The following is a 23,184-nucleotide window of genomic DNA, read 5'->3' on the forward strand; positions in this document are numbered from 1 at the left end:
GCTGGAGGTGGTATAAAATAAATATTTCTTTTAAAAAAATTTTATTCTAGAAACCACCTGTTTTCAAGGTAGGTTTTCAACTATGGCAGATTTTTTTTTTAAGATTATTTATTTATACAAGAACCGGGGTACAGGCCAGATGGGCGGGAGGGTGAGAGGATTCACCAGAGACAGAGTGGGGAACAGAACAGGCAGCACCATGTGGGACCCTCCCTGGCTGGCTGGGAGCGAACCAGTGCTGCAGAGGCTGCAGACAGCTTCACAGTGCGGCGCTCAACCGCCTGCGCCACCAGGGGAGGCCCCACTATGGCAGATCTTTTAAAGCAATATGAGATATAACAAAATGTTAGTATGGCAGTTAACTTTGATATTTGATAGGTATTAGGCACTTTGATCTATTTCTTAAAAAGTAGTTTGTTACTTCTTTTTCCATATGTAAAGTATTTTCCTGGGGGGGGAAAAAGCAAGTTTCTACACTGTCTCAAAGTAGTTGAGCCTCCCTCGTTGATCCCAAATCTTACTTGTCAAAACTGGCAGTGATTCATAAATGAAATATAATGGGCCTTCAAATTGAAGGCCTCTCAGATTTGGTGGAATACAAATTGCATCGTTGTCATTTTAGTCATTTTCTTTTTTTTTTTATAGAGGCATGTTATTTATTTATTTATTTATTTATTTACTTGTTTGTTTGTTTATACATGCACTGGGTACAGTCAGAAGCGCGGGAGGGTGAGAGAATTCACCAGAGCCAGAGTGGGGAGCAGAGCAGGCAGAAGGACCCAAGCACACTGCTGAGGGGAGCAGCGGGCGGCAGGAGAGGTCTGCGCGCCATGTGGGACCCTCACCCAGTGGCCGGGGATCAAACCGGCGCTGCAGAGGCTGCGGGCAGCTTCGCAACCAGTGTTCAACCACTACGCCACCAGGGAGGCCCATTTTAGTCATTTTCTAACCAAGTTTTATTCTCCAGTGAGTCTGTCATGTTACTCAGGAGCACTTACGGTAACTTTGACTCAAGCATTTGAGGAACTCTACACTGCTCTGCTTTATCTCACTGCTATGTGATTCTTTTGCTAACTAACCCCAAAGAAGGCATTAGAACAGTGTTACTTAATCCAAGAAAACTTTATAAATAATCTTACAGGTATTTGCATGTTGCTGACCATTCTCGAGGAGCAAGCCATGGATTCACTGTTGTTGGGCTCAGAAAAGCAAAATGATTTCATGCAGTCAATACTTCATACTATGGAGAGACAAGTGGATGGTAATAAACTTTATTTGCTAAATGCTTTGGGATCTGGTGATGATGCACTTTTAAAATAGCCCTGTCACTGCAAGGGTTTGGGTGCATAGTATGGAGAAAAGAATGAACTCGTTACAGTTTTGGTCACAGATTCAGAATTTTAAATTAGAAGGGGACCTTTAGAATTTAATTCAGTACCTTGCTTGCTTCAAAGAAGAAACTGAAGCCCAGGGATGTAAACCTTCATTTTCATATTGAAACACTCATTGAGTGGGAGCATCAAGACTAGAACCTATAGGAGATACATCTGTAATGACATGGGAGGAAAAGCCTTCCCTCTCCCACTGTCTCCCCCCTTCTTCATTTCATTTCGGCTCTCCAGGCTCTAGCCAAACGTGGCCATTACAGATTTCCGCTTTTCATTCCCAGTCGCTGTACTTCCAAGGCTCAGTAGCCACGTGTGCTCCGTGGCCCCTGTGTCGAACAGTGTCACTATAGGACATTTCCATCATCACAGACAGGGCTCTTGCACAGGGCTGCTCACAGTCTAGAAAATAAGCTCTAGAGCTACCACTTGACTGAGCCCCACTTTTTCTTTTTTTCAAAGATTATTTATTTATACAAGCACCGGGTACAGTCAGAAGTGCGGGAGGGTGAGAGAATTCACCAGAGCCAGAGCGGGGAGCAGAGCAGGCAGAAGGACCGAAGGACACTGCTGAGGGGAGCAGCGGGCGGCAGGAGAGGTCTGCGTGCCATGCGGGACCCTCCTCCGGTGGCCGAGGAGCAGCCGGGGATCGAGCCATCACTGCAGAGGCTGCGGGCAGCTTCGCAACCCAGCGCTCAACCGCTGCACCACCGGGGAGGCCCTGAACCCCACCTTTTACTCAGGGGTGTGTCAAACTGATCAGGGCAGATCTGAAATTGAGTGTGCTCTTTTTGTGAAGGACCGAATCAATGAAGATAAGCAGCCCAGAGCCTATGAAGACATCATTTCTCCTCCTCATTCACTTTTTTTAGGGAACTGTATAAATATAAATTGGGGGGAATTCTAAAAGAAATACAATATTCTTTTTTGACCACAGATTTTTTTCCCCTAGATTATTCCTGAATAACATTGTTACTAATTAATTTGCCAGCATTTACTACATAAATTGCTCATTGCTTCCCTTGTGCCTTGCAACTAGAATTCTGTCCTGTTAGTGCAGCTCCCCTAACCTTTAAAACTTTACATAATTGTCATCTCCTAACGGAGGATTTTCTTCCTTACATGAGCACTCACCAGACGTAACTGTCAGCTGCAGCAAAGGATAAAAAAGTACATGAGAAGATCCTGATTATGATTTTAAAAAAATAGTCTTAAAGAATCCAAGGAAAATAAAATCTGTAGGTTCTAAAGGAACTAAATCACATAATCAGTGACGGGCTGAGAAGACCTGGTGTTAGAGGGTGGTGTTTGGGAGGAGGCATTTGAACAAAACGTGAAGGGGACGAGGCTCTTCACAGGTGGTGCCGAGTGTGACGGCATTCTGGCTCCTAATTGGGGCAAGGCCAGCAATCTCTTTTGCTGTAGGTAAGGTATGATTGTGGGAGTATGAAAAATGGAACTGCAAAGAAACAACAGAGCAAGCTCTTACAAGTCCAGGATCCAGTACTTTGAATTTTCCTGGGAGTCATTAAGGAGCAGTGAAGGTCTTGGAGTAGGGCGGTGTCTTGCCACTGTGTGTGATAGAGAAGCAGGGAAGCACTAGAGCTAAGAGCTTATGAGTAATGGGAGTTCCTGCCAGCAGCATCAGATGCGGGTAACAAAGTGTTGGGGAATGGATAGATGAAGCATCTGTGTCTGCTTACACGTTGGTTAAGGACATTTCCGTCATCAGTCCATTACACCAGCCAAATAATGTAAGTTCAGGGTCATTTTAAACCAGAATTTGTTGTATTGTAGACTTTGGTTAGATCTGTAAATATCTAGTTTTCCTTTCTTGTTCTTTTTTTCCTCTAATTTATTGAAGGGTAGGAGTATGAAGTTCTGGAAGAAGTTGCAGAGCTAATTGTTTTGGGTGTGGCAGACAGGTCGAGAAAGTTTCTACTGAGGCTATTCATTCCCCATTTAAAAATGACTGAGAGGCATATAGTATTGCTTGAAAAAATGCAAAAACGTTTAAAGAATTTGTCAGCTTTTAAAAACCCATGGTTTGGCAGCACTTTAAGTTACTCGTTACTTTGCTTTTGGTTTTGTTGCCACCCACATAGAGTGCATGCTTCTTGATGTATTTCTCTGGTGCCTTTTTCTGACTGTTTTGTAACTCGGCCATGCCTCTGTTGTGTTTCAGATGATAGTGTGGACCCTTTCTGGCCGGCATTACACTGTTTCATGGTGATTCTGGATCGCCTTGGATCTAAGGTCTGGGGTCAACTTATTGATCCTATCGAGGCCTTTCAAACCATCATCAACAATGTGAGCTACAACAGAGAGATCCAGAATATACGAAACAGCTCTGCACGGTTAGTTCAGTGAGCGTGTCAGGGTTTAAAAGCCGTCTACAAAGAAGTCTATCATGACTGATTTGACGGTAGGGTTTTTTCTTTTTGTTTTTTGCATCATTTCAATAATTTCTGTCCTTAATATTTAAGGGCCAAGTATGAACCGGAGTCATTTTTGGATGACATGGTGTCTTGCAGCCAGATTGTGTACAACTATAACCCCGAAAAGACCAAAAAGGTATAAAGCATTTGAGACTTGCAGTGATGCTGTCACATGGGCAGTATCTCACACAGCTGACCTGCTGATTTTATTCTGAATCAACTGCTGCATGAAGACGCCCTGAGTGAGCAGATGTGCTGTGCCAGGAGGGCGGGCTCAGGCTCAGTGTGCACACTTTGGAAGATTAATTTGTCATGGACTTGGGAAGCTGGGAGTTTATGGGGGAGGGAGATAAGTGACATGACAAAAAGTCACAAGTACCCATGGAAAAGGGCCATAGTGTCTGGAGAATTTATAAATTTACCTGTTCATGAAAACCTCAAAATTCAACTTTTCAGATTTCTTGGGCGGGGCGGGGAGGGGGGGCCTGTATTTAAAACAGTATGTGACGAACCCGTTAAGAAACCCAAGAACATTGCGGAATGTGTTTTCTTGTTGGCAGCTTTTGTGTCACACCTATCAGGAGTGCTCCTTGTTTATCTGAACGTCAGTTTTTCTTTCATTGTAGGATTCGGGGTGGAGATCAGCCATTTGCCCAGATTACTGTCCTAACATGTATGAAGAGATGGAAACATTAGCCAGCGTGCTTCAGTCAGACATTGGTCAAGACATGCGTGTCCATAACAGCACGTTTCTGTGGTTCATCCCTTTCGTCCAGTCCCTCATGGGTCTGAAGGACTTGGGTGTGGCGTACATAGCAGGGGTCATCCATCATCTCCACTCGGAAGTCAAGGATGTTCTCAACCAAACGGATGTCGTATGTGACAAAGTGACTGAATTTTTTCTTCTGATTTTGGTGTCAGTGATTGAACTACACAGAAATAAGAAGTGTTTGCATTTGCTGTGGGTGACTTCCCAGCAGTGGGTGGAAGCCATCGTGAAGTGCGCCAAGCTCCCCACCACTGCGTTCGCACGGAGCTCGGAGAAGTCAGCTGGAAACTGCTCTAAGGGGTCGGCGGCGGTGGTGTCCTCTCTGGCACTGCATGCGGTGCCGTCCAACTCTGTTCAGCTTGCTTGTGTGCAGCTGATCCGGAGCCTTCTCAAAGAGGGCTATCAGCTTGGGCAGCAGACACTTTGTAAGCGATTCTGGGATAAGCTCAACTTATTCCTGCGGGGGAATTTATCTCTGGGCTGGCAGTTGACTAGTCGGGAAACCCTGGAATTACAGACCTGCTTAAGGCAAATTATCAAAAGCATAAAAGCCAAGGCCCCTCAACACTGTGCTTATGTGGATCTGACTCCTGCATGTAAAAACCCTCCTGCAGTTTACAAAAAAGAAAAAAATGAGCAAATAGGGAAGAAATCTAAGAAACACGTGCACTGTCTGGAAAACTCCAGCCCCACATTTTCTAAAGAACCAGTGAAAACAGATGCATGTCAAATGCAAGAGACTGTATTGGTCAAAGCAACTAGCACTATAGTAGAGGATAATAAGCAAAGTTATGTAAAAGATTCAAAGCTACAAGACCGTCCCTCAGCTGAGCTATCCTTGAAGCAGAGCAGTAAAAAACACCACACCGAGAGAGCTCCAGGTGCAGTCAGAATAAGTACAAGGAAGCAGAAGTCTGTAAAAGAGAATCCCTCTTACACGCCAAAGAGTAGTGTTTCGAGAAATAGTCCAGAAAGGGCATGTGACAAGGGAATAATATCAACACATTCTTTAGCTAATTCTAGCAAAAAACCTTTGGAAAAGATGGCCACGTCAAATGAAGACTTCTTAAAGGATGATGCTCGTGGCAAAACCTCAGAAACAAAAATGAAGGCACAAAAAGATGATAGCTGTGCTAAGTTATCACACGTAATAAAGAAACAGCACCGGAAAAGTACTCTGGTTGGCAGTGCTATCAATTTAGAGGAAAACCTGACTCACTCAGACATTGAGAGTTTCTTTTCAAAGAAAGATGCAGCAGGTCAGAAAGGGGATGGCTTTATACACAATCTGGGTTTACACCCTAATGGTATTCTGGATGATAAAAATGGAGAACAGAAGTCTCAAAACAGTTTGTTGCTGAAAAAACAATTGGAGTTAGGTATTTTCTCTTCCCATGATAACAGCGGTCAAGTTCAGGACTGCCGTGTTGGTGATAAAGATCTGGTCCCTCTTACAGAAATGACCAATACTTTCTTAAAGAAAACATCTCCCTTTGAAGATCCTTTGACTGTGTTTGAAAAAAGAGATAAGGAAAGTGATCAGAGTGCTGATCAGGTTTCTCCTGACTTGAGAGAGCAGGCCTCTAGCGCCAGTCCTAAGTCTGACACCTTAACGGATTCACAGGTAGACAGAGACCTCCACAAATTATCTTTAATAGCTCAAGCCAGTGTTATTAAATTTCCTTCAGATTCAACTCAAAAGAGCTTGTCCCCTCTACAAGGAAAAGTGAAAGATGGTATTGTAACGAACCAGAACGCTGTTGCGGAAGGCCGCTGCGGACAGGTTATTATTATTTCAGATTCTGATGATGACGACGAGAGAATGCTGGGTTTTGAAAACCGCATTAGACAAGATAAAATGTGCCTAGAGAAGCAGTGTCTGGGGCAGCGTGCTTCGATCTCTGACACGCGAGTGGAAAGGGTGATAAAGGAAGAAGAGACTAAATCTGTTTTGCAGCTTGAAGAATCTGATTCTCAGATGTTTGAGTTTGAAAGTCAAAATAAAGTGTTTTCAGTTTGGCAAGATCAGGAACTGGATGACAAGCATTCAGCTCAAGAGGATGAAGAAAAGTCCGGTCTGACCTGTAAACCTGCTGTCACAAACCAGTGGGCTTATACCGGTTACGCGTCTGAAGAGGTCATGGAAAAAGAGGGCACCGAAGAACACGCAGAAGCACAGAGCGTTAGTATTTCTGTTGGGGAATTTTGCAAAGTTGAAGTAAAAAAGCCAAAGAGAAAACGATTTGACAAATCTGTGGACCAAGATCCTGTAAGGTCTTCCTCTGCCAACGATGAGTACCAAGCTGATAGTCTCAATGAGGGAGATCTGACTGAAAATGATTTTAAAATTATCGACGTAAAGACTGTAACTCCCAGTTCAAGTACGGAGAGAGCCGCCGCAGCTCCGCTAAAGAGGTCTTCTCCAAAGCTGCGTAGTTACTCCAGACCCATTAGGAGAGTCCGCGTCTCTAAACCTAAGAAAACACATTCAGATACCAAAAAAGGCCCGAACAGAAATTCCAGTTACCTCACTTGTAGGACAACTCCTGCTATTGTGCCGCCAAAGAAAGCTCGTCAGTGTCCTGAACCTGCGTCAACAGCTGAGAAATTTCGCCTTAAAAAGGGTCCTCGCAAGGCATTTGAGTTGTCTCAGCGGTCTATGGAGTACATAGTGCAGTTACGTGACCACGGCAAGAATGTGGGAGCAGTGGATATCAGAAAGAAGACTAAGTTAATCTCTCCTCAGACTCTCTCTGCTAAAAATAATAAGAAATTGCTGACAAGTCAAGATCTTCAGTTGCGAAGGCAGGTGAGACCCAAATCACAGCACAGTAGACAAGAACTTTTTGATAATGGTAATGCAGAGCCCCGCGCAGCCCAGAGTTATGACATGTTTGCATCGGACTCCCGTGGGTCAGATTATAAGCGAGGAGCTAAAGCAGCTGCCACCAGTAATGGAAAGCAGTTCATACAATGTGTGTCTTCTGAGCCAGAACCCATGAGAGCAAAGCATGTTTCTGAGGTGACCCATGACACGTCTCTTTCAAACCGGTGTAATTCTGTGGTGCTAAATGGAAGAATCCTGGCGAGTGAGGCAGCGGCCTCTACTTCAGCGGGCCCTGCAGGTGGAGGCACCCGCGCCACACACTTGGCCACTCGGAAAGAACCAGAACCCGAGGCTGGCAGTGACATGGAGGACGATAGTTTGTTTTTAACACAGAACGATCCTGAAGACATGGATCTGTGCTCGCAGATGGAGATTGAGCCGGCCCAGGGGAAAGATGCCATTCAGGTGGGCACACATCCTCTCAGCCGGCCTCAGGTGGAGACTCCGAGTAGCCGGACGTCTAAGCACAGAGATTGTAACGAAGCCGCAAGAGCCCATGGCGACGGCTGCGCAACGCACGCTGAGGCCAGAGCCGCGGATGAGGATGTGTTCCGTAAGCCTGCCTTGCCCCTGCCGCCCTCTAAACCCCTGAGGCCTTCCAGGACGAAGATTTTCTGCTGTACCTCACGAAGTGCTAACCTTTCCAGGTCTTTGGAAAGCGACGCCGCGCTCCCACCAGCTCTAAAAACCAAGTCCAGCGGGGTGCAGTCCAGCGTGAAGGCGCCCCAGCCAGCCTTCCTCGGGCCCCCAAAGCCGGTGGCGGAGGTGAAGAGCCTGTGCAGCGTCCTTCCTTCTCAGACTCCGGCCGCCGCCGGCAGGCCGCCCTACAGGCTTCCCTTTGCTGAAAGCAGATCTTTCTCCCCGGCCTCTTCAGGCAACATTCTCTTGCCGTCGCAGTCCATCTCGGACGCCTTCGTGAAGGAGGTCTTGAAGTGGAAATACGACATGTTTGTGACTTTGGATCAGTTTGGGCCTCCCGCGAGCCTGTGTCATTCCGTCTGCAGACCGGTGCCGGTCAGATTTCAAGATTATAGAGAATATTTTAATGTGTTTTTCCCTTTGATGATACTGAATACTTTTGAAACAGTAAGTATATGTTTTAATTGGGTACACCGTGCCGTGTGCAGTTGCTGCTTGAGCTGAGTGCGGAGTGCAGTTAAAGTAACTGACCTCCTCTTGATTTGGATGTAGTCTGTAGACTTCCGGCTGCACAGCCGCTCTAGCCAGGTTCTCCTCAGGGGTGGTGGCTGAGGGGACACCTCTTAACGTCTGCCCTGCTGGAGCTTGTTGTGTCAGCAGCATAGGAGGAAATGGTGCTTTTCATTCAAAGAGAAGGGGAGGCTTCTCCGAGGAGATGGTCTCCATCTGCATTTAAAAAAGGAAACAAGGGCCTCCCCTGGGTGCGCTAAGCTGCCCGTTTGATCCCCAGGGCCGCCAGGGAGGGTCCCACATGGCATGTAGACCTCTCCTGCCGCCCGCTGCTCCGCTCCCCTCAGCAGTGTATTTCCGTCAGTCTGCCTGTTCCGTTCCCCCGCTCTGGCTCTGGTGGATCCTCTCACCCTCCCATGCATCTGACTGTACCCAGTGCTTGTATAAATAAATAATCTAAAAAAAAAAAGTAAAAAAGGAAACAAGCAGGGATAACCTTCCCTGGCGTTTTCTTGGGGAAGTGGCAAAGGGGAAAGTGCATTTAACGCCACAAAACAGTAAATCCTAAGCTGCTCCGTAGACATCTTCCCAGTTTCTTACTCAGAGCACTGCTTTTCCCCTCTGACTGCCTCCCCCACCTCAGCGTGTCCATTCTGCTCTCTCAGCCTTGGGCCCTGACTGGATTGCCAGGTAAAGTGCGGGGTCCGAGTTGAATTTGAACCTCGGGAAACAGCTTTAGTGCTGGTGTAAACGGCTGTAGTGCTGGCGTAAATATCCATGTGCGCCGTGAAGGGTGTTTCTTGGTGTTCTCAAAGCAGGTAAGGGGACAGGAAGTAGATACTTATGTTTTTCAAATTCCTTAAGAACAAAAACTTGAGGGCCTCCATGGTGGCGCAGGGGGTTGAGTGCAGCGCTGTGAGGCTGTCTGTGGCCTTTGCAGTGTGAGTTTGATCCCCGGCCTGCTGGGGAGCAACCCACAGGGCGCAGCAGACCTCTCCTGTCTCACCTGCTGCTCCCCTCAGCAGTGGATTTCAGTCCATCTGCCTGTTCTGCTCCCCACTCTCTGGTGAATCCTCTCAACCCCCGCAACTCTGGCCTGTACTCCACTTCTTAAAAAAAAAAAGGTAAAAAAAAAAAAACCTTGAGTATGTAATAAGACACTTAAATGGAAATGTGGCTAGTCAGAGTGACATTAAAGTTAAAGAGCTGTGTGTGACTAACGGCTTCTGAATTGGACAGTGTGTCATTCTGGCACAATTTTTAAAGAATTGTTAAAGCAGCTGTAGGTTAACGGCAAAATTGGGCAGGGGTACAGGGGCCCATTCCCAAACACACTCATGGCCCTCCATTGGTGACTCTGCGCCCCAGACTGGTACTTGTGTCCTGTGTTCAGATAGGAGAGCCCGCATCTTCTCACCGTTGCCGCCAGTCTGCAGCCCACTCTTGGTGTCACTCTGGGGTGACCAGCGTGTGACCTGTGTCTGCTGTTGTCTTATTAGAATGTGCTTCGCATATTCATCTCTTCCTCCTCCCTAATCCCTGGCAGCCACTGACTTTTCCACTCTCTCCACGTCCTCCATAGGTTTGCCTTTTCCTGGGTGACACGTAATTGGAATCATACAGCTTTCCAGATTGGCGTCCTTCCTGTAATACACAATAGGTTTTCCTGTGTCTTTTCATGGCTGTACGATTCATTTCTTTTTTTTTTTTTTTTTTAAGATTTATTTATTTATGCACACAAGAACTGGGTACAGGCCAGAGGTGCGGGGGGGTTAGAGGATTCACCAGAGACAGAGTGGGGAACAGAACAGGGGGGCTGACTGAAATACACTGCTGAGGGGAGCAGCGGGCAGACGAGACGTCTGTTACGCCATGTGGGTTTCTCCCTGGCCAGCCAGGGATGGAACTCGTGCTGCAGAGGCTGCAGATTGCTTCATAGTGCTGTGCTTAACCCCTGTACCACCAGGGAGGCCTGTAATTCATTTCTTCTTACTGCTGAATAATCTTTCCTTGTCTGGGTGTACCTCAGTATATCCAGTCAGTTGCTAGAGGACATCTTGGTTGCTGCCAAATCTTGACAGTTATGAATGAAGTTGTTGGGTTTTTGTGTGATAGAAGTTTCCAGTCCATTGGGGTAAATCGAGTGGTGCAGTTGGTGCATTAGACATTAAGACTGTTTAGGGGTTTTTTTGTTTGTTTTTTAAAATTTATTTATATATACAAGAACTGGGGCACAGGCCAGAGGTGTGGGGTGGGGGGATGAGAGGATTCACCAGAAACAGAGTGGGGAGCAGAACAGGCAGAAGGACTGAAATACACTGCCGAGGGGAGCAGCGTGCGAGACAAGAGAGGTCTGCTCGCCATGTGGGTCAGCTCCCTGGCCGGCTAGGGATTGAACTTGTGCTGCAGAGGCTGCGGATAGCTCCATAGTGCTGCGTCTTAACCTCTTGTGCCACCAAGGGGGCCCAAGACTGTTTAGTTTTATAGGAATTTGCCTTCCGAAGTGACTAGAGGCGCATTTTGCATTCCCCTCAGCAATGGCTGATGAGTCCCATCACTCCATCCTCACCAGCATCTGGTGACGTCAGCGTTTTGGATTTTGGCCGTTCTGATGGGTGTGCAGTGCATGTCTCATTTAATCATTTCTTTTTATTGAGTTTTAGGAATTCTTTGTATACTTTGGTTAATAGTCTTTTATCAGCTGTGTCTTTTGCAAATATATTCTCCGAGTCTGTTACTTGTCTCCATTCTTTTGAGATTGTCTGTTATAGAGAAATTTTAATTTCTCTGTAAAGTCTCACTTGTCAGTTGTTACTTTCATGGTTCTTGCCTTTGGTGTTCTGTATGAAAAGACACCTCCATACCATACCCAGGGTCGTCTGGGCTTTCTGCTCGGGGCTCCCAGGCCTTCCATGTAGTCATGCCTCGATTAACCAGGGGTATGTTCTGAGAGGTGTCATGAGGGGGTTTTGTCCTTCTGTGAATGTCATGGGTGTACTTAACTGCACACCCCGTGTTGTCAGGTGCCCCTGCTGTTGACTGAGTGTTGTTATGTGGCGCGTGACTCATTTTGTATTTTACATTCAAACTATGTTCCATATTGAGTTAATTTTTGTGAAGGGTGTAAGTTCTGAATCTAGCTTCATTTTTTGGCATATGAATGTCCAGTTGTTCCAGCACCTTTACTACAAGACCATCTTTGCTCCACTTTGCTCTACCTTAAAAGAACCAGCTAATTGACAGCTTGCTGGGGTTTTGATTAGGACTGCATTGAATCTGCAGGTTAAGTTGGGAAAATTTGACATCTTGACAGCGTTGCGTCTTCCTGACTGTGACCGTGGACCTTGTCTCTATTCAGTTCCTCTTTAATGCTTTCATCAGAGTGTCCTGTTTTTCACTCCTAGATCTTATACTTATTTTGTTAGATTTATACCCAAAAATGCCCTTTTAGGAGGTGTTCATGTAAATGGTTATATTTTTAATTTCTAATTACATTTGTATGTTAGATAGAGCTGTGATTAACCCATCTTACTTTGTGTCCTGCAGTCTTGCTCTGTGTATTAATTCTGGCACTGTTTTTTTCTTTTTCAATCTACATAGATAATCATATCTTTGAAGAAAGTTTTATTTTTTCTTTTCCAATTAGAAAGCTTTTTATCGCATAGTGCTAAGTAGAACTTCCAGTATGATGTTAAAAAGAAGTTTTTAATGTTTCTGTCTCTTGGAAGTCTAGGTTTTACATTTCACTGTAGCTCACTTTGGCCATTTCTACTGTTTGGCATTTGCTTTCCAGGATATCTTAACTTTCCTAATTTGTTTTGTATAGGTGGCCCAGGAATGGATCAGTTCTCCAAATAAAGAGAAATTCTATCAGTTGCATGTCCGAAAATTTCCTACTGAGTATGAAAAAAGCTGGGAGTTGGTGGGTAAGTTCTTTTGTGTATAACTTGGGCCTTATATAATCATAGGAGCCTTTCACTGAAGAGGAAACATCATTGTTTGAATATATGGGAGATAATGTTTCCTAAACTGAGTGTGTAACTTTTTACACAGAATGTTTAAAATGTTAATGAGGGTTATTACTGGGACAGTTACAAATACAGAATTCATGGTGTTAACCACTAGCCGGTGGGGGAATAGGCATCATGGCAACAGTGTTTGTAGATTCTGAGTACTTGGTCCTGTCACCCATCAACTGTCTTGTGATTTTCTCTCCTTTCACTTAAGGAAGAAGGCACATATGTGTGCCTTGGGGAAGGTGCTGTAGGGCCCTGTGGAATATTGTAGAATACCGGCCAGCGATAAAATCATCACCGGCCCTTGACATTCAGAACCAGCCCTGTGAGCACATTAGTTTACATCTTACCCGCAGACCCCGCACTCGGCTCTGGGAAGTGTGGATATTGGAGTCCTTTAGCTACTTCGTGACGCTTTCACTCATCCAGCAGGTGTTCCCTGACCACACGCCAACTGATAGTGTGTGATTCTAGACGCCGGGTATAGAGCTATGAAGAAAATGAGATCCTCACTTCGCTTGACGTTATGTTTAATGTATCATAGATGTCCTTTCAGAGTTATCAGATAGTAAGACATTGCCCATTTGCAGCTGCCTGTCACGCATGGGCTCCCTGTCCCGCCTGATCGCCCAGTAGGCGGTGGGTGCACGGGTTGTGACTCTCGGGTCCGATTGGCAACATGGCTGGCCTCCGGGTGTGGAGGTAGAGGTGTCTGGTGGGAAGTAGAGGAACAGGTTTTCCCCACATGTCAGAATGGCACGCCTCTTTGTGGGGGACTAGTACGTGTGTGGGTGTGCCACATTTATTTTGTTCATCAGCTGGTGGACGTGTGGACTGCTTCCACCTTTCAGCTGTGTGAATATCCAGCTTACTTTCAGTTATCAAACTTAAGTTGTGCTCAGTCCTCTCCTCACTTCCTGTCCCTTGAAGTAATCCGGTCTCTGTAACTGTCATTTTGCCTTTGCTTGAATTTCCTGTAAATGGAGTTACTGTGGTGTAGAATGTTCTTCGTACTTGTGTCTGACTTTGTTGCTCAGTGTAATGCTTCTGAGATTACTTCATGTTGTTGCACAACCTTTTTGTTGCTTTTTTTCACTGCTCAGAATTCCATTGTTTCTGTTCACCACAATTTGTTTCTCTGTTCACCAGTAAATTGACCTTTGCATTGTATCCAGGGTTTATTTTCGTGTATGATGTAAGGGCGAGGGGTATTTTTGGACTCTTCTGAGTAAAGTGGTTGTGAATATGCATGTACACATCAGCATGGATGCATGGACATATGTTTATATTACTCTCTTGGATAAACTTCTCGCAGTAGGCTTGTTGAGTAGTACATGATGCTTCATTTTATAGGAAGCCACCAAACTGTGTTTCAAGGTGGTTGTTCACTATACATGCCCCCCTCCCAGTGTATGAGCGCCCCACGTGTTCCATTTCCTTATCAGCATTTTTGACTTTGAGGGTTCAGTGGGCACTAAAATTCCTTATTCTAGAGCTTGTTCTGTTTTGCAGGTCCTGCTCTTTTTACAGCTGTGCTTTCCCCCTTGACATGTCACCAGTAGGTTCCAAATTCTTACATACACTTGAGTCTGTTTCTGGATTTCTCCTGAAATTGTGAAAATGGGGAACAAAAGAATCTAATTAAAAACTTAAATTTGAAGGAAACAAGCTGGTTAATTACTTTAAATATTGCGGTTTCCTCTATTTTGGTCTTGTAGCAGCTCTTTAGACAGATGCTTTTATACCATAGAATCCGAATCTGAAGCGCCGACGGGACGGGCGCAGACCATGGGGAAGCACGTAGCGCCCACTGGTGCAGTGGAATGGCTTGAATCCAAGTTCCAGGGTTTACTGTCCTTTAACTTCCTTTAAAATTCTGGTTCAGTTATATAAACGCTGACTCCTTGTTCTCTCACAGTTTCTCTTGAGGAATGTGAACTGGCCAAGCAGCTTCATCCAAAGGAAAATGATTTGGTATTTTTGGTTCCTGAAAAACTAAATGGAGAGAAGAAGGATGCGAAGAGAAATTGCATGCAAGATCCCCATGAGTATTACTGTGGTTATGTCCACAAATTCCGCCGCACTTCTGTCAGTAAGTTTCATAATGAGGCGCTGGCGAGAAGTCTGTCAGATGTAAAGTCTTCTCTTCCTCCCCTTTAATTGCTCTTCTACCAGCCCTGTCTCTGCCGTGCAGCTGCCAAACCTGTGTTGGTGGGTTGGTCACTTGCCATTCAGTCCTTTAGTTTTTCTAGATTCACCTGGGAAGAAACAGAATTTATTGCTCTAGATTTATGACTTCAAAACTTTCTTTTGTGGGGCCTCCCTGGTGGCTCAGGGGTTAAGTCTCAGCACTGTGAATCTATCTGCAGCCAATGTGGCCTGAGTTTGATCCCCAGCAGGGAGCTACCCACATGGCGCAGCAGACCTCTCCTGTCTCCCCACTGCTCCCCTCAGCAGTGTACTTCAGTAGATCCACCTGTTTTGCTCCCCACTCTGTCTCTGGTGAATCCTTTCCACCCCCCCGACCCCCTCACCTCTCTGGCCTGCACCCCAGCTCTTGTTTGCATGAAAAAAAAAAAAAAACAAAAATTTTCTTTGTAATGTCTTCTCCTCTGGCACATCCCTTCCTCTGTCATTGTATTGGCTTGCAGCTTGTCTATCTCTCACAGTCTGATACATCTTAAATCACATTCCAGCCTTGATTTTGCGACTGTTACTGAGGAGGCCAGACCTAACTCATTGTTATAAAATGGAGGCTTTCGCTGTTCCCACCGTTCAGTCCGTGCTGTTGTGGAGCCTCTCCCTGTCGTGGAGAGGGCAGCGCGCCCGCTCTTCCCTGGGCGTGTGTGTCCTTTTCTCCCGAGCCCTGCAAAGCTGTGAGAATTATCTGTTCTCTGCTCATTGGGGAGTCAGGGCTCAGGGATGTCAAGTAGTTGATGTGGACCCAGAATCGAAGCCTACTTTTGTTTGGCTGCGAAGTCCACATTCTTTATTCTGCACCAAGCTGCCTGTTTGACTATCCTAGTCTTGGCTGCGTGAAGAAAACAGGATACCATTATCCCTTTGCCTTCTTTGCATCATATTTTAAAAACAGCACAAAGCTCCTTGGCATTCAGTGTCGTGCTGCACTGTGACGAGTGTGCAGAGTTGTCAGCATGGCTGGAGCTCGGTTCTTGGAGTGGGCAGCATCAGGGGTGCGGCAGGCCTGCAGTGTGCTCTCTGCTTTAGACTCTAGGAAATTATTACACTGGCCAAATTAATTTTTCTAAGATTGTCTTTTTTCCCTGAGTGCCCAACTGTCTGACTGCCTCTATCTGGAGACTGAGTAGACATTTTCAACCTACTAGCCCCAAAAGTTCTTGAGTTTTCTCCCTGACATCTGCTGTTCCTTCAGGTTTCCCCATCTTAGTGAGTGGGGCCTCTGTGCTACGTTTTTCGGGCCCATCCTTGAGCCTGCCTTTCTCTCAGAGCCTCCATCTCATCCGTTGGCAAAGTTTAGTGACTCTTCCTGTGCAGCATATCCAGAACCCAACCCCCACCTCCACGTCTCTGTCCTCGTCTGCACTACCGTGATCTTCTACCCCCCAGCTACGTAGACCCTCCTATGTGGTCTTTCTGCATCTGTGCTTTTCCCACTGCAGTTTATTCTTCACTCTTTCAATGAAGGTGATGCTTTCAGTGTGTAAGTCAGAGCACGTCACTTCCCAGCACAGAGCTGTCCTGTGCTTTTGGCCTGACTCAGCAGAACATCAGGAGCCCCCTTCACTCCTGGTGTCCTTCTCCCTGCATTCCCTTCCCCCACACTAGCCACGTCCCTGCTCCTGAAACACCCCAGCCGTGTCCCTGTCACGTGGTCTTGCAGTTGCTGATTCTCCGCCTGTAACTGTCTTTGCTCAGATAAGGGCTTTTCAAGCCTCTGCTCGAGTGTCTTGCCCTGACTACTGTTGACGGTGACCTCCATCCGTGCCCCTCCTTTCCTCATCCCCTTTCTCTGCTCCCTCTGAACACTCGGCTCTACCTGGCACCTTTATTTGCTATCTGCCTTCCTCGTCTACAGAGTGAGCCTCTGCGGACAGGAATGCTGACTGGCTCTGAGGAGGCATTCAGTAAATATTTATTGAGTGAATTATTTAAATAATATGTCATACAATAAACATAAGGTATAAATTACCTAATCCTAAATAACCTTTTTAACTGTATACCATTCTTCACTAGTAACTGAAGTTGTTTTTCTCCTCCTCGATAACAGTGCGTAACGGGAAATCTGAGTGTTCCCTTTCCATCCAGACTCAAGATACTCTGCCAGTCAACTTAAACGAATTGGTGAAATGCATTGTAATCAGTTCTCTGGTAACTACACAAAGGAAGTTAAGAGCCATGTCTTTGTTGAGTGATCAGAGCCAACTGGCCAGAGCTGTTCTGAATCCAAACCCCATGGACTTCAGTACAAAAGATCTGCTGACTACAACGTCAGAGAGAATTGTGAGTAGCAGTCGCTGGATGATGGGAAGTAAGGCCATTCACATCAGGACATCAGAGCGTCACTGTGTGCAGTGGTGCTTGTTCTTTCTCGTACTCGAGAGTCTGCCTTAGGTTGCTTGGCCTCTTGCCCACCGCAGGAAGCGGGCTGCTCAAGAAAGCATTGCATGTGCATGAAACGGGACAGTGGCAGGTGACTAAAATGCTTGAGGAGGCACAGTTTTAATGGAGTTAATTTTACACTTGAAAGGTTGATGTGGAGAATTGACAGGTATTGTTCTAAGTGTGAAGATCAGGTTGTCATTTTGTGTGAACACATATTTCTCACTGTAAGAACTGTCCATACGTCCCAGAAATGAACACAGAGAAAGACAGAAGGAAAGTCATCATATTGAAGCCCTGCCGTGCCCTGGGGTGCGCTCGGGTGTTCTCTAGTCAGTCCTCTCTCCGAGGAAAGCTCAGGGACTCCGAGGTTAGGAGTTGAGAGTGTTCTCTCGCTGGGTCACATCGTGTTGGGAAAGGAAGTCTTGGAATGTTTTTGCTATGTAAGGACAGAACTGATTCAAATGGGAAGAACCAAAGAATAAATAGAAGAAAGTTAGGGCGTGACTTATGGTCATTTTTGTAAGAATCACAAGTAAAACACAGTTGTATTTGTAGGTGGTCTGAAAGCCTATGGCCATCATAAGTGACTTTCTCGAAATGGAAATGGTTCTGTGATGAAATGTCACTTTGGGGTGTGGTCTGATCACAGCCGAAGCTTTAAGCTTTGGGTTAGAGGAAGCTCATGCGGGTGTTTCTCAAGTGCTGCTGCGGGAGGCACAGCTGTCTCTGGTGTCTTCCGTGCAGACTGCCTACTTAAGAGATTTCAACGAAGACCAGAAGAAGGCGATAGAGACCGCGTATGCCATGGTGAAGCACTCCCCGGCGGTTGCCAAGATCTGTCTGATTCATGGGCCACCTGGAACGGGAAAGTCGAAAACCATCGTCGGCCTCCTGTACCGCCTGCTGACAGAGGTAGTGTGCGAGGGCCTGCTGCTCGCGGAGAGCGGCGCGTGCGGGTGTGAATGAGGCGGACATGCCGTCTCCCTGGTGTCTATCTTAGTGGTACCGTGAGGAACTGTGACGTAGGGAAAGGGGCTGCAGAGAGAGAGAAGGTCAGAAGAGGAAGAGCAGAAGATGCTCCTGGAGGTGGGCTCCTGGCCTCCTTGTAGGCTACGTCTGTGGCATCTCGAGTGTGTGCCTGGGCCATGTTTTGGCACACTGAGTATTGAGTAAAAGAAGTGTGGAGGGAAGTCAGGCTCAGCAGTTAGGATAGGATTTTATGACAGCAGTTTTAACAGCAATTTGTCAGATGCTGTTGCTTTTATTTTTAACTATAAAGGAAACTTGACCCTCCGTAGGAGGAGAGAACACTAAAGCTGCGTAGTAGCGCTCATCAGTGTTTTTTGTGTGTGTTTGGTGTGTGTGGCGACTTGCAGACCCAGAGGAGGGGACATTCGGATGAGAACTCCAACGCCAAAATCAAACAGAACCGTGTCCTCGTGTGTGCGCCTTCCAACGCGGCTGTTGATGAACTGATGAAAAAAATTATCCTCGAATTCAAAGAAAAATGTAAAGACAAGAAGAATCCTTTAGGTAGGGTAATTCTTAGCCTTTTCATTTATTTTTGTTTTTGTTTTTAGTATTTAGTGTGGGCAACTGTAGATGGCCCACAACAAGCTGGTTCTGGTAATAACTTCAGCTTGGGGGTGTGACCTGCATGAGCTCATTAACTCACGTAGCAGATACTACTGAGCATTTACTTGGTGCCAGGCTCTGTGCCAAGGAACGTCAAAGAGACGGTCCCCAGAGGAAGTGGGTGGGCTAGTGCCAGGTTAGTGGGCATTGTAGCAGAGTTGGCAGTCCCAGAGTAGGGGTGAATGTGGGGATCTCAGACTCCTTAGCATGAACCTTAACTCCACAGGGCAAGGATTTTTTTTTTTAAGATTGATTTATTTACGTATACAAGAGCTGGGGTACAGGCCAGAGATGCGGGGGTCGGGAGTGAGAGGATTCACCAGACACAGAGCGGGGAACAGAACAAGCAGTCTGATTGAGACACACTGCTGAGAGGAGCAGCGGGCAAGACAGGAGAGATCTGCCGCGCCATGTGGGTTGCTCCCTGGCCGGCCAGTGATTGAACTCATGCTGCAGAGGCTGCGGATTGCTTCATAGTGCAGTGCTTAATCCCTTGCGCCACCAGGGAGGCCCTCCACAGGGCAAGGATTAGGGAAGACTTTCAGAGGAGGTGATGTCTAAAATGAACCCTCATGAGTAGTTAAAAATTAACCTTGGGAAGTAGGGGAGGGAGGAGACGCTAGCATAATTTACCGTGAATGAAAAGGACCAAGACAAAAGAACCTCGGATAGATCAGTAGAGCGGGGCTATCCTAAGCTCCCTGCTATCTATAGCTTGCCCGAGTGTTAAACTGGAGAGTAGAGCTGTAAACTACACCTCAGAGGGAACCTGTTTGCAGTACCCTTGACGTATTAGTGAAGAGCATTCTCATCACAAATGATCCAGACATTCGAGGGAAGATGTAAAATACACATTTACTGGCTCTAACGCTCCACCTCTGTAGTGAGTGCGTGCTTATGCTTTGCCCCCGATGCCTTCCCGGGGCTAACCAACTTTTATTTCCCTTGAGGTTCCCTGACGGTGCCTCTTAGCAGTTAGGATGAGCTTCAACTGCAAAGCATAGCGGCGCCAAATAGAGCAGCTTAAATATGATAGGTGCTCATTTCTTCTCTGGCGAAGAAATGGGCAGTGCAGGATGAGACTGGTACCAGTGACTCTGCTTCAGAGGCCTGAGACCAGGCTCCTCCTGGTTCCTAACCGTGTGTGGCTCCATTCCTGAGAGCTCGTTGTGGTCAGAGAGGGCTGTGTCAGCTCTGGGAGTTGCGGGTTGAGGAAAGGGTGAAGCAGGCCAGTGGCAGCAGACAGCGCTAGTTGTACTGCTAGCTTAGCCAGAATCTGTTGCAGGAGATGCTGGGACATGTCATCCCTGACTCAAGGGATCACCCACATTTTTCCTTCCACTCCCATCTGTCTCCTACTAGAGGCTTCTTTTGCTCTCAGACTCAGCTGCAGCTCTTTCCCTCAACTGTGTTTGCGAGATTTGTGGTTTTTTGGCTCTGCCGTCATTCATATTAGCAGCTATTAGCTATTTCGTGTATATAATTTATTGTTTCTTGATAGAAATGTAAGGGCTTTCTCCTTTTTTGGTTGTTCTTCCAAACCTTATTACAGTGAACATTCCTGTACTTAAGCCTGTTTCCCAGCTGCAGGTATGAGATGTTCACTGCAGTGAGGGAACGAAGTGGCTGTGTCAGACTGTAGAAAAATTACAGGACACCCACGCGCCCCCGCATTCCTGCTAGAGGCTTCTTTTGCTCTCAGACTTAGCTGCAGCTCTTTCCCTCACACTGTGTTTGAGAGATTTGTGGTTTTTTGGCTCTGCCGTCATTCATATTAGCAGCTATGGCAGCTCCTGAGCAAACCAAGGCAGAGGCACCTGTTCCCCATTCCTCCTCTTTCGGACCCTTGTGCTCTGTGGTCCCTTTAAAGTACAAGCGCCCGATTATAGGACTTTAGTCTCTTGATTGGAATGGAGGTTTTGCCAGTGTAGACAACTGTCAGACGCTCTGGAACTAGAGATTTTGAAACCTGCATTTTACTGAATGTAAGTTTAAAAGCAAACGCATAGTACCTAGACTGTGGCCAGCCCTGGTTCCACGGAAGCCACAGCGGCTCGGGCGCTTTCTCCTCTGGGTTTCAGCTTTCTGTTTGTTTTTTGCCTCTGGGAATTTCTCTTGCATTCTCATGAACTCATCCTGCCGTTTAAAGGAAGTCTTTTAACTTATGGAGAATTTCTGGGTGCTAATAGTGGATGAGTTTCCAGTGGATGAATCCCGTCCACCTTTCTGGAGGAGAAATGGGCTTGAATCCTTCAAGTAAATGTTGGCCAGGGAAGACGGCATTTGATGTAGAAGAGCAAGCTGGACTGGGAAAGGCTACGCTGTAGACAGCTGGATGAGACGTCATTCATTGTCCAGCGCATACCTGCTGCCTCGTGTGTCAGCCTCTCTTCCAGGCAGTGGACTGAACAAAGCCCTGTTCTCTCATGGGCGCAAGAGATGGCGCAGCGCGTCACGTTGGGCTAGCACACAGCCAGTAATGCGGTAGATTTGTAGATGAAATCTTATGTAAAGTGCAATTGCCTAAAATAAGAATGCAGTTGATAAACTAACCAGTTAAATGGTATTTACAGTATTTTGAATCACCATACTGTAGTAGAATTTCCAGCATGTTGTGACTCTTAGATTCTGCAGTAGCAAGGTGATGTGGAACAGTTTCAAAAACTTTCTCTGGATAGGTTACAGAAAAGAATTTTCAAATAAGATTGTGTTTTGGAAATTCAATTGTATATTAATATATATGTCTTTACATATTTTTGGACTATACTGTACTTAAGAAATCTATTTTAATTTATCTTGCCATAGCCCACCTACCATGAAATATTCTACAGAATATAGTTTGAGAAGCATATATGTACCTCTGCAAATTACTGTTTATGTGACCTCGCTAGCTCTTATTCGGTAGAAATGGAAGGTACATGCCTTACAGAGTTGTTGTGGAGAACACCTTAAGTGTGTATGAGCCTCTAGTGCCAACTGTCTTGTTCATTAGTTCATGATCGCTCCCTTCTCTGATCAGTAACGTGTTTCTTTATATCTGTTTGTGATATGTCTGTTTATATGTGTGCACTGTGGCTGTCCTCATTAATCTCTTAAATGTGATATTTTTATCAACAGGAAACTGCGGAGATATAAATTTAGTACGTCTGGGTCCAGAAAAGTCTATTAACAATGAAGTCCTAAAGTTCAGTTTGGACAGCCAAGTCAACCACAGGATGAGTAAGTACTGGCTCAGGCAGGCTTCTGTGCTTTGTATGCTTTGTGTGCTGAAAAGTGCCTGGGCAGTAGGGGATTTAGTGACTGTAGAACAGTTTAGCTTTGAGAACTGGTTCTTCTTCTTCTGTGTATATACACATGTGTGTTAGAATTAGCATATGATTTTTTTCTTACTTTTTTTTTTTAGAAAAAGACTTACCTTCTCATGTTCAGGAGATGCACAGAAGAAAGGAATACCTGGATCTTCAGCTGGATGAGCTTTCCCGCCAGCGTGCTCTATGCCGGGTTGGTAGGGAGATGCAGGTGAGCGTTTATTTGTTGTTTCAGGCAACCACATCTTGATTGATGTTGTATAGCTCCTAGGTATACAAGCTAGTTGAGTATGAGTATTTGGTCTGTTCTTTCATTGTGGAATAGCATAATTTATGTATAAAAATTATATAAAAGTGGGCCTCCCCTGGTGGTGCAGGTGGTTGAGCACAGCGCCCTGAAGCTGTCCGCAGCCTCTGCAGTGCTGGTTCGATCCTGGCTGGCCTGCGAGGGTCCCACATGGCGAGCAGACCTCTCCTGTCGCGCCCGCTGCTCCCCTCAGCAGTGTCTTCATCAGTCTGCCTGTTCTGCTCCCCGCTCTGTCTCTGGTGAATCCTCTCACCCTCCTGCGCATCTGGCCTGTACCCCAGTTCTTGTATAAAATAAATCTTTAAAAAAATATATACAAAAGTGGCTTGCATCAGGGATTAACATCAGGGATTAACAAATTTTTTTGAAAGGGACAAGTAAGTAAATGTTTAGATTTTGCAGCCAAATGGCCTGTTTCAACCACTGAACTCTGCTTCTGTAACATGAAAGCAACCATAGATGGATAATATATAACAAATGCATGCATGTGGCTGTTTCAATAAGACTTTATTTACAAAAGCAGACGGTGAACTAAATGGGCTAACAGGCTGTAGATTGCTGATGTCTGCCTTACTTTGTTTCTATACTGCAAGTTGAAGAAACCCAATTAAGTTAGACAAAAAGGGAGTTCAGTGGCTCCTCTACCTAGAAATCTGAGAATGGATTAACTTCAGCATGGCTGGATCCAGCGGCTCAGATGAGGTCC

General features: G+C 45.9%; 1 protein-coding gene across 1 annotated transcript in view; it reads left to right on the forward strand.

The window, feature by feature from the left end:
- The window catches only part of SETX (senataxin), a gene marked incomplete at both ends in the record, with an annotated part of 52,267 nt that overhangs the window by 13,859 nt on the left and 15,224 nt on the right, over positions 1-23,184 (forward strand). The window contains 11 exons of the mRNA XM_084236295.1: positions 1,142-1,261; positions 3,571-3,742; positions 3,872-3,959; positions 4,450-8,565; positions 12,455-12,554; positions 14,563-14,736; positions 16,894-17,126; positions 17,973-18,140; positions 18,605-18,761; positions 21,981-22,082; positions 22,267-22,382. Of these exons, the coding sequence (XP_084092421.1) occupies positions 1,142-1,261; positions 3,571-3,742; positions 3,872-3,959; positions 4,450-8,565; positions 12,455-12,554; positions 14,563-14,736; positions 16,894-17,126; positions 17,973-18,140; positions 18,605-18,761; positions 21,981-22,082; positions 22,267-22,382 (5,546 nt within the window). The remainder of the gene's footprint in view (positions 1-1,141; positions 1,262-3,570; positions 3,743-3,871; positions 3,960-4,449; positions 8,566-12,454; positions 12,555-14,562; positions 14,737-16,893; positions 17,127-17,972; positions 18,141-18,604; positions 18,762-21,980; positions 22,083-22,266; positions 22,383-23,184) is intronic.

This window comes from Talpa europaea, assembly GCF_964194135.1.
Source record: "Talpa europaea genome assembly, chromosome: 7".
Taxonomy (NCBI): Eukaryota; Metazoa; Chordata; class Mammalia; order Eulipotyphla; family Talpidae; genus Talpa; species Talpa europaea.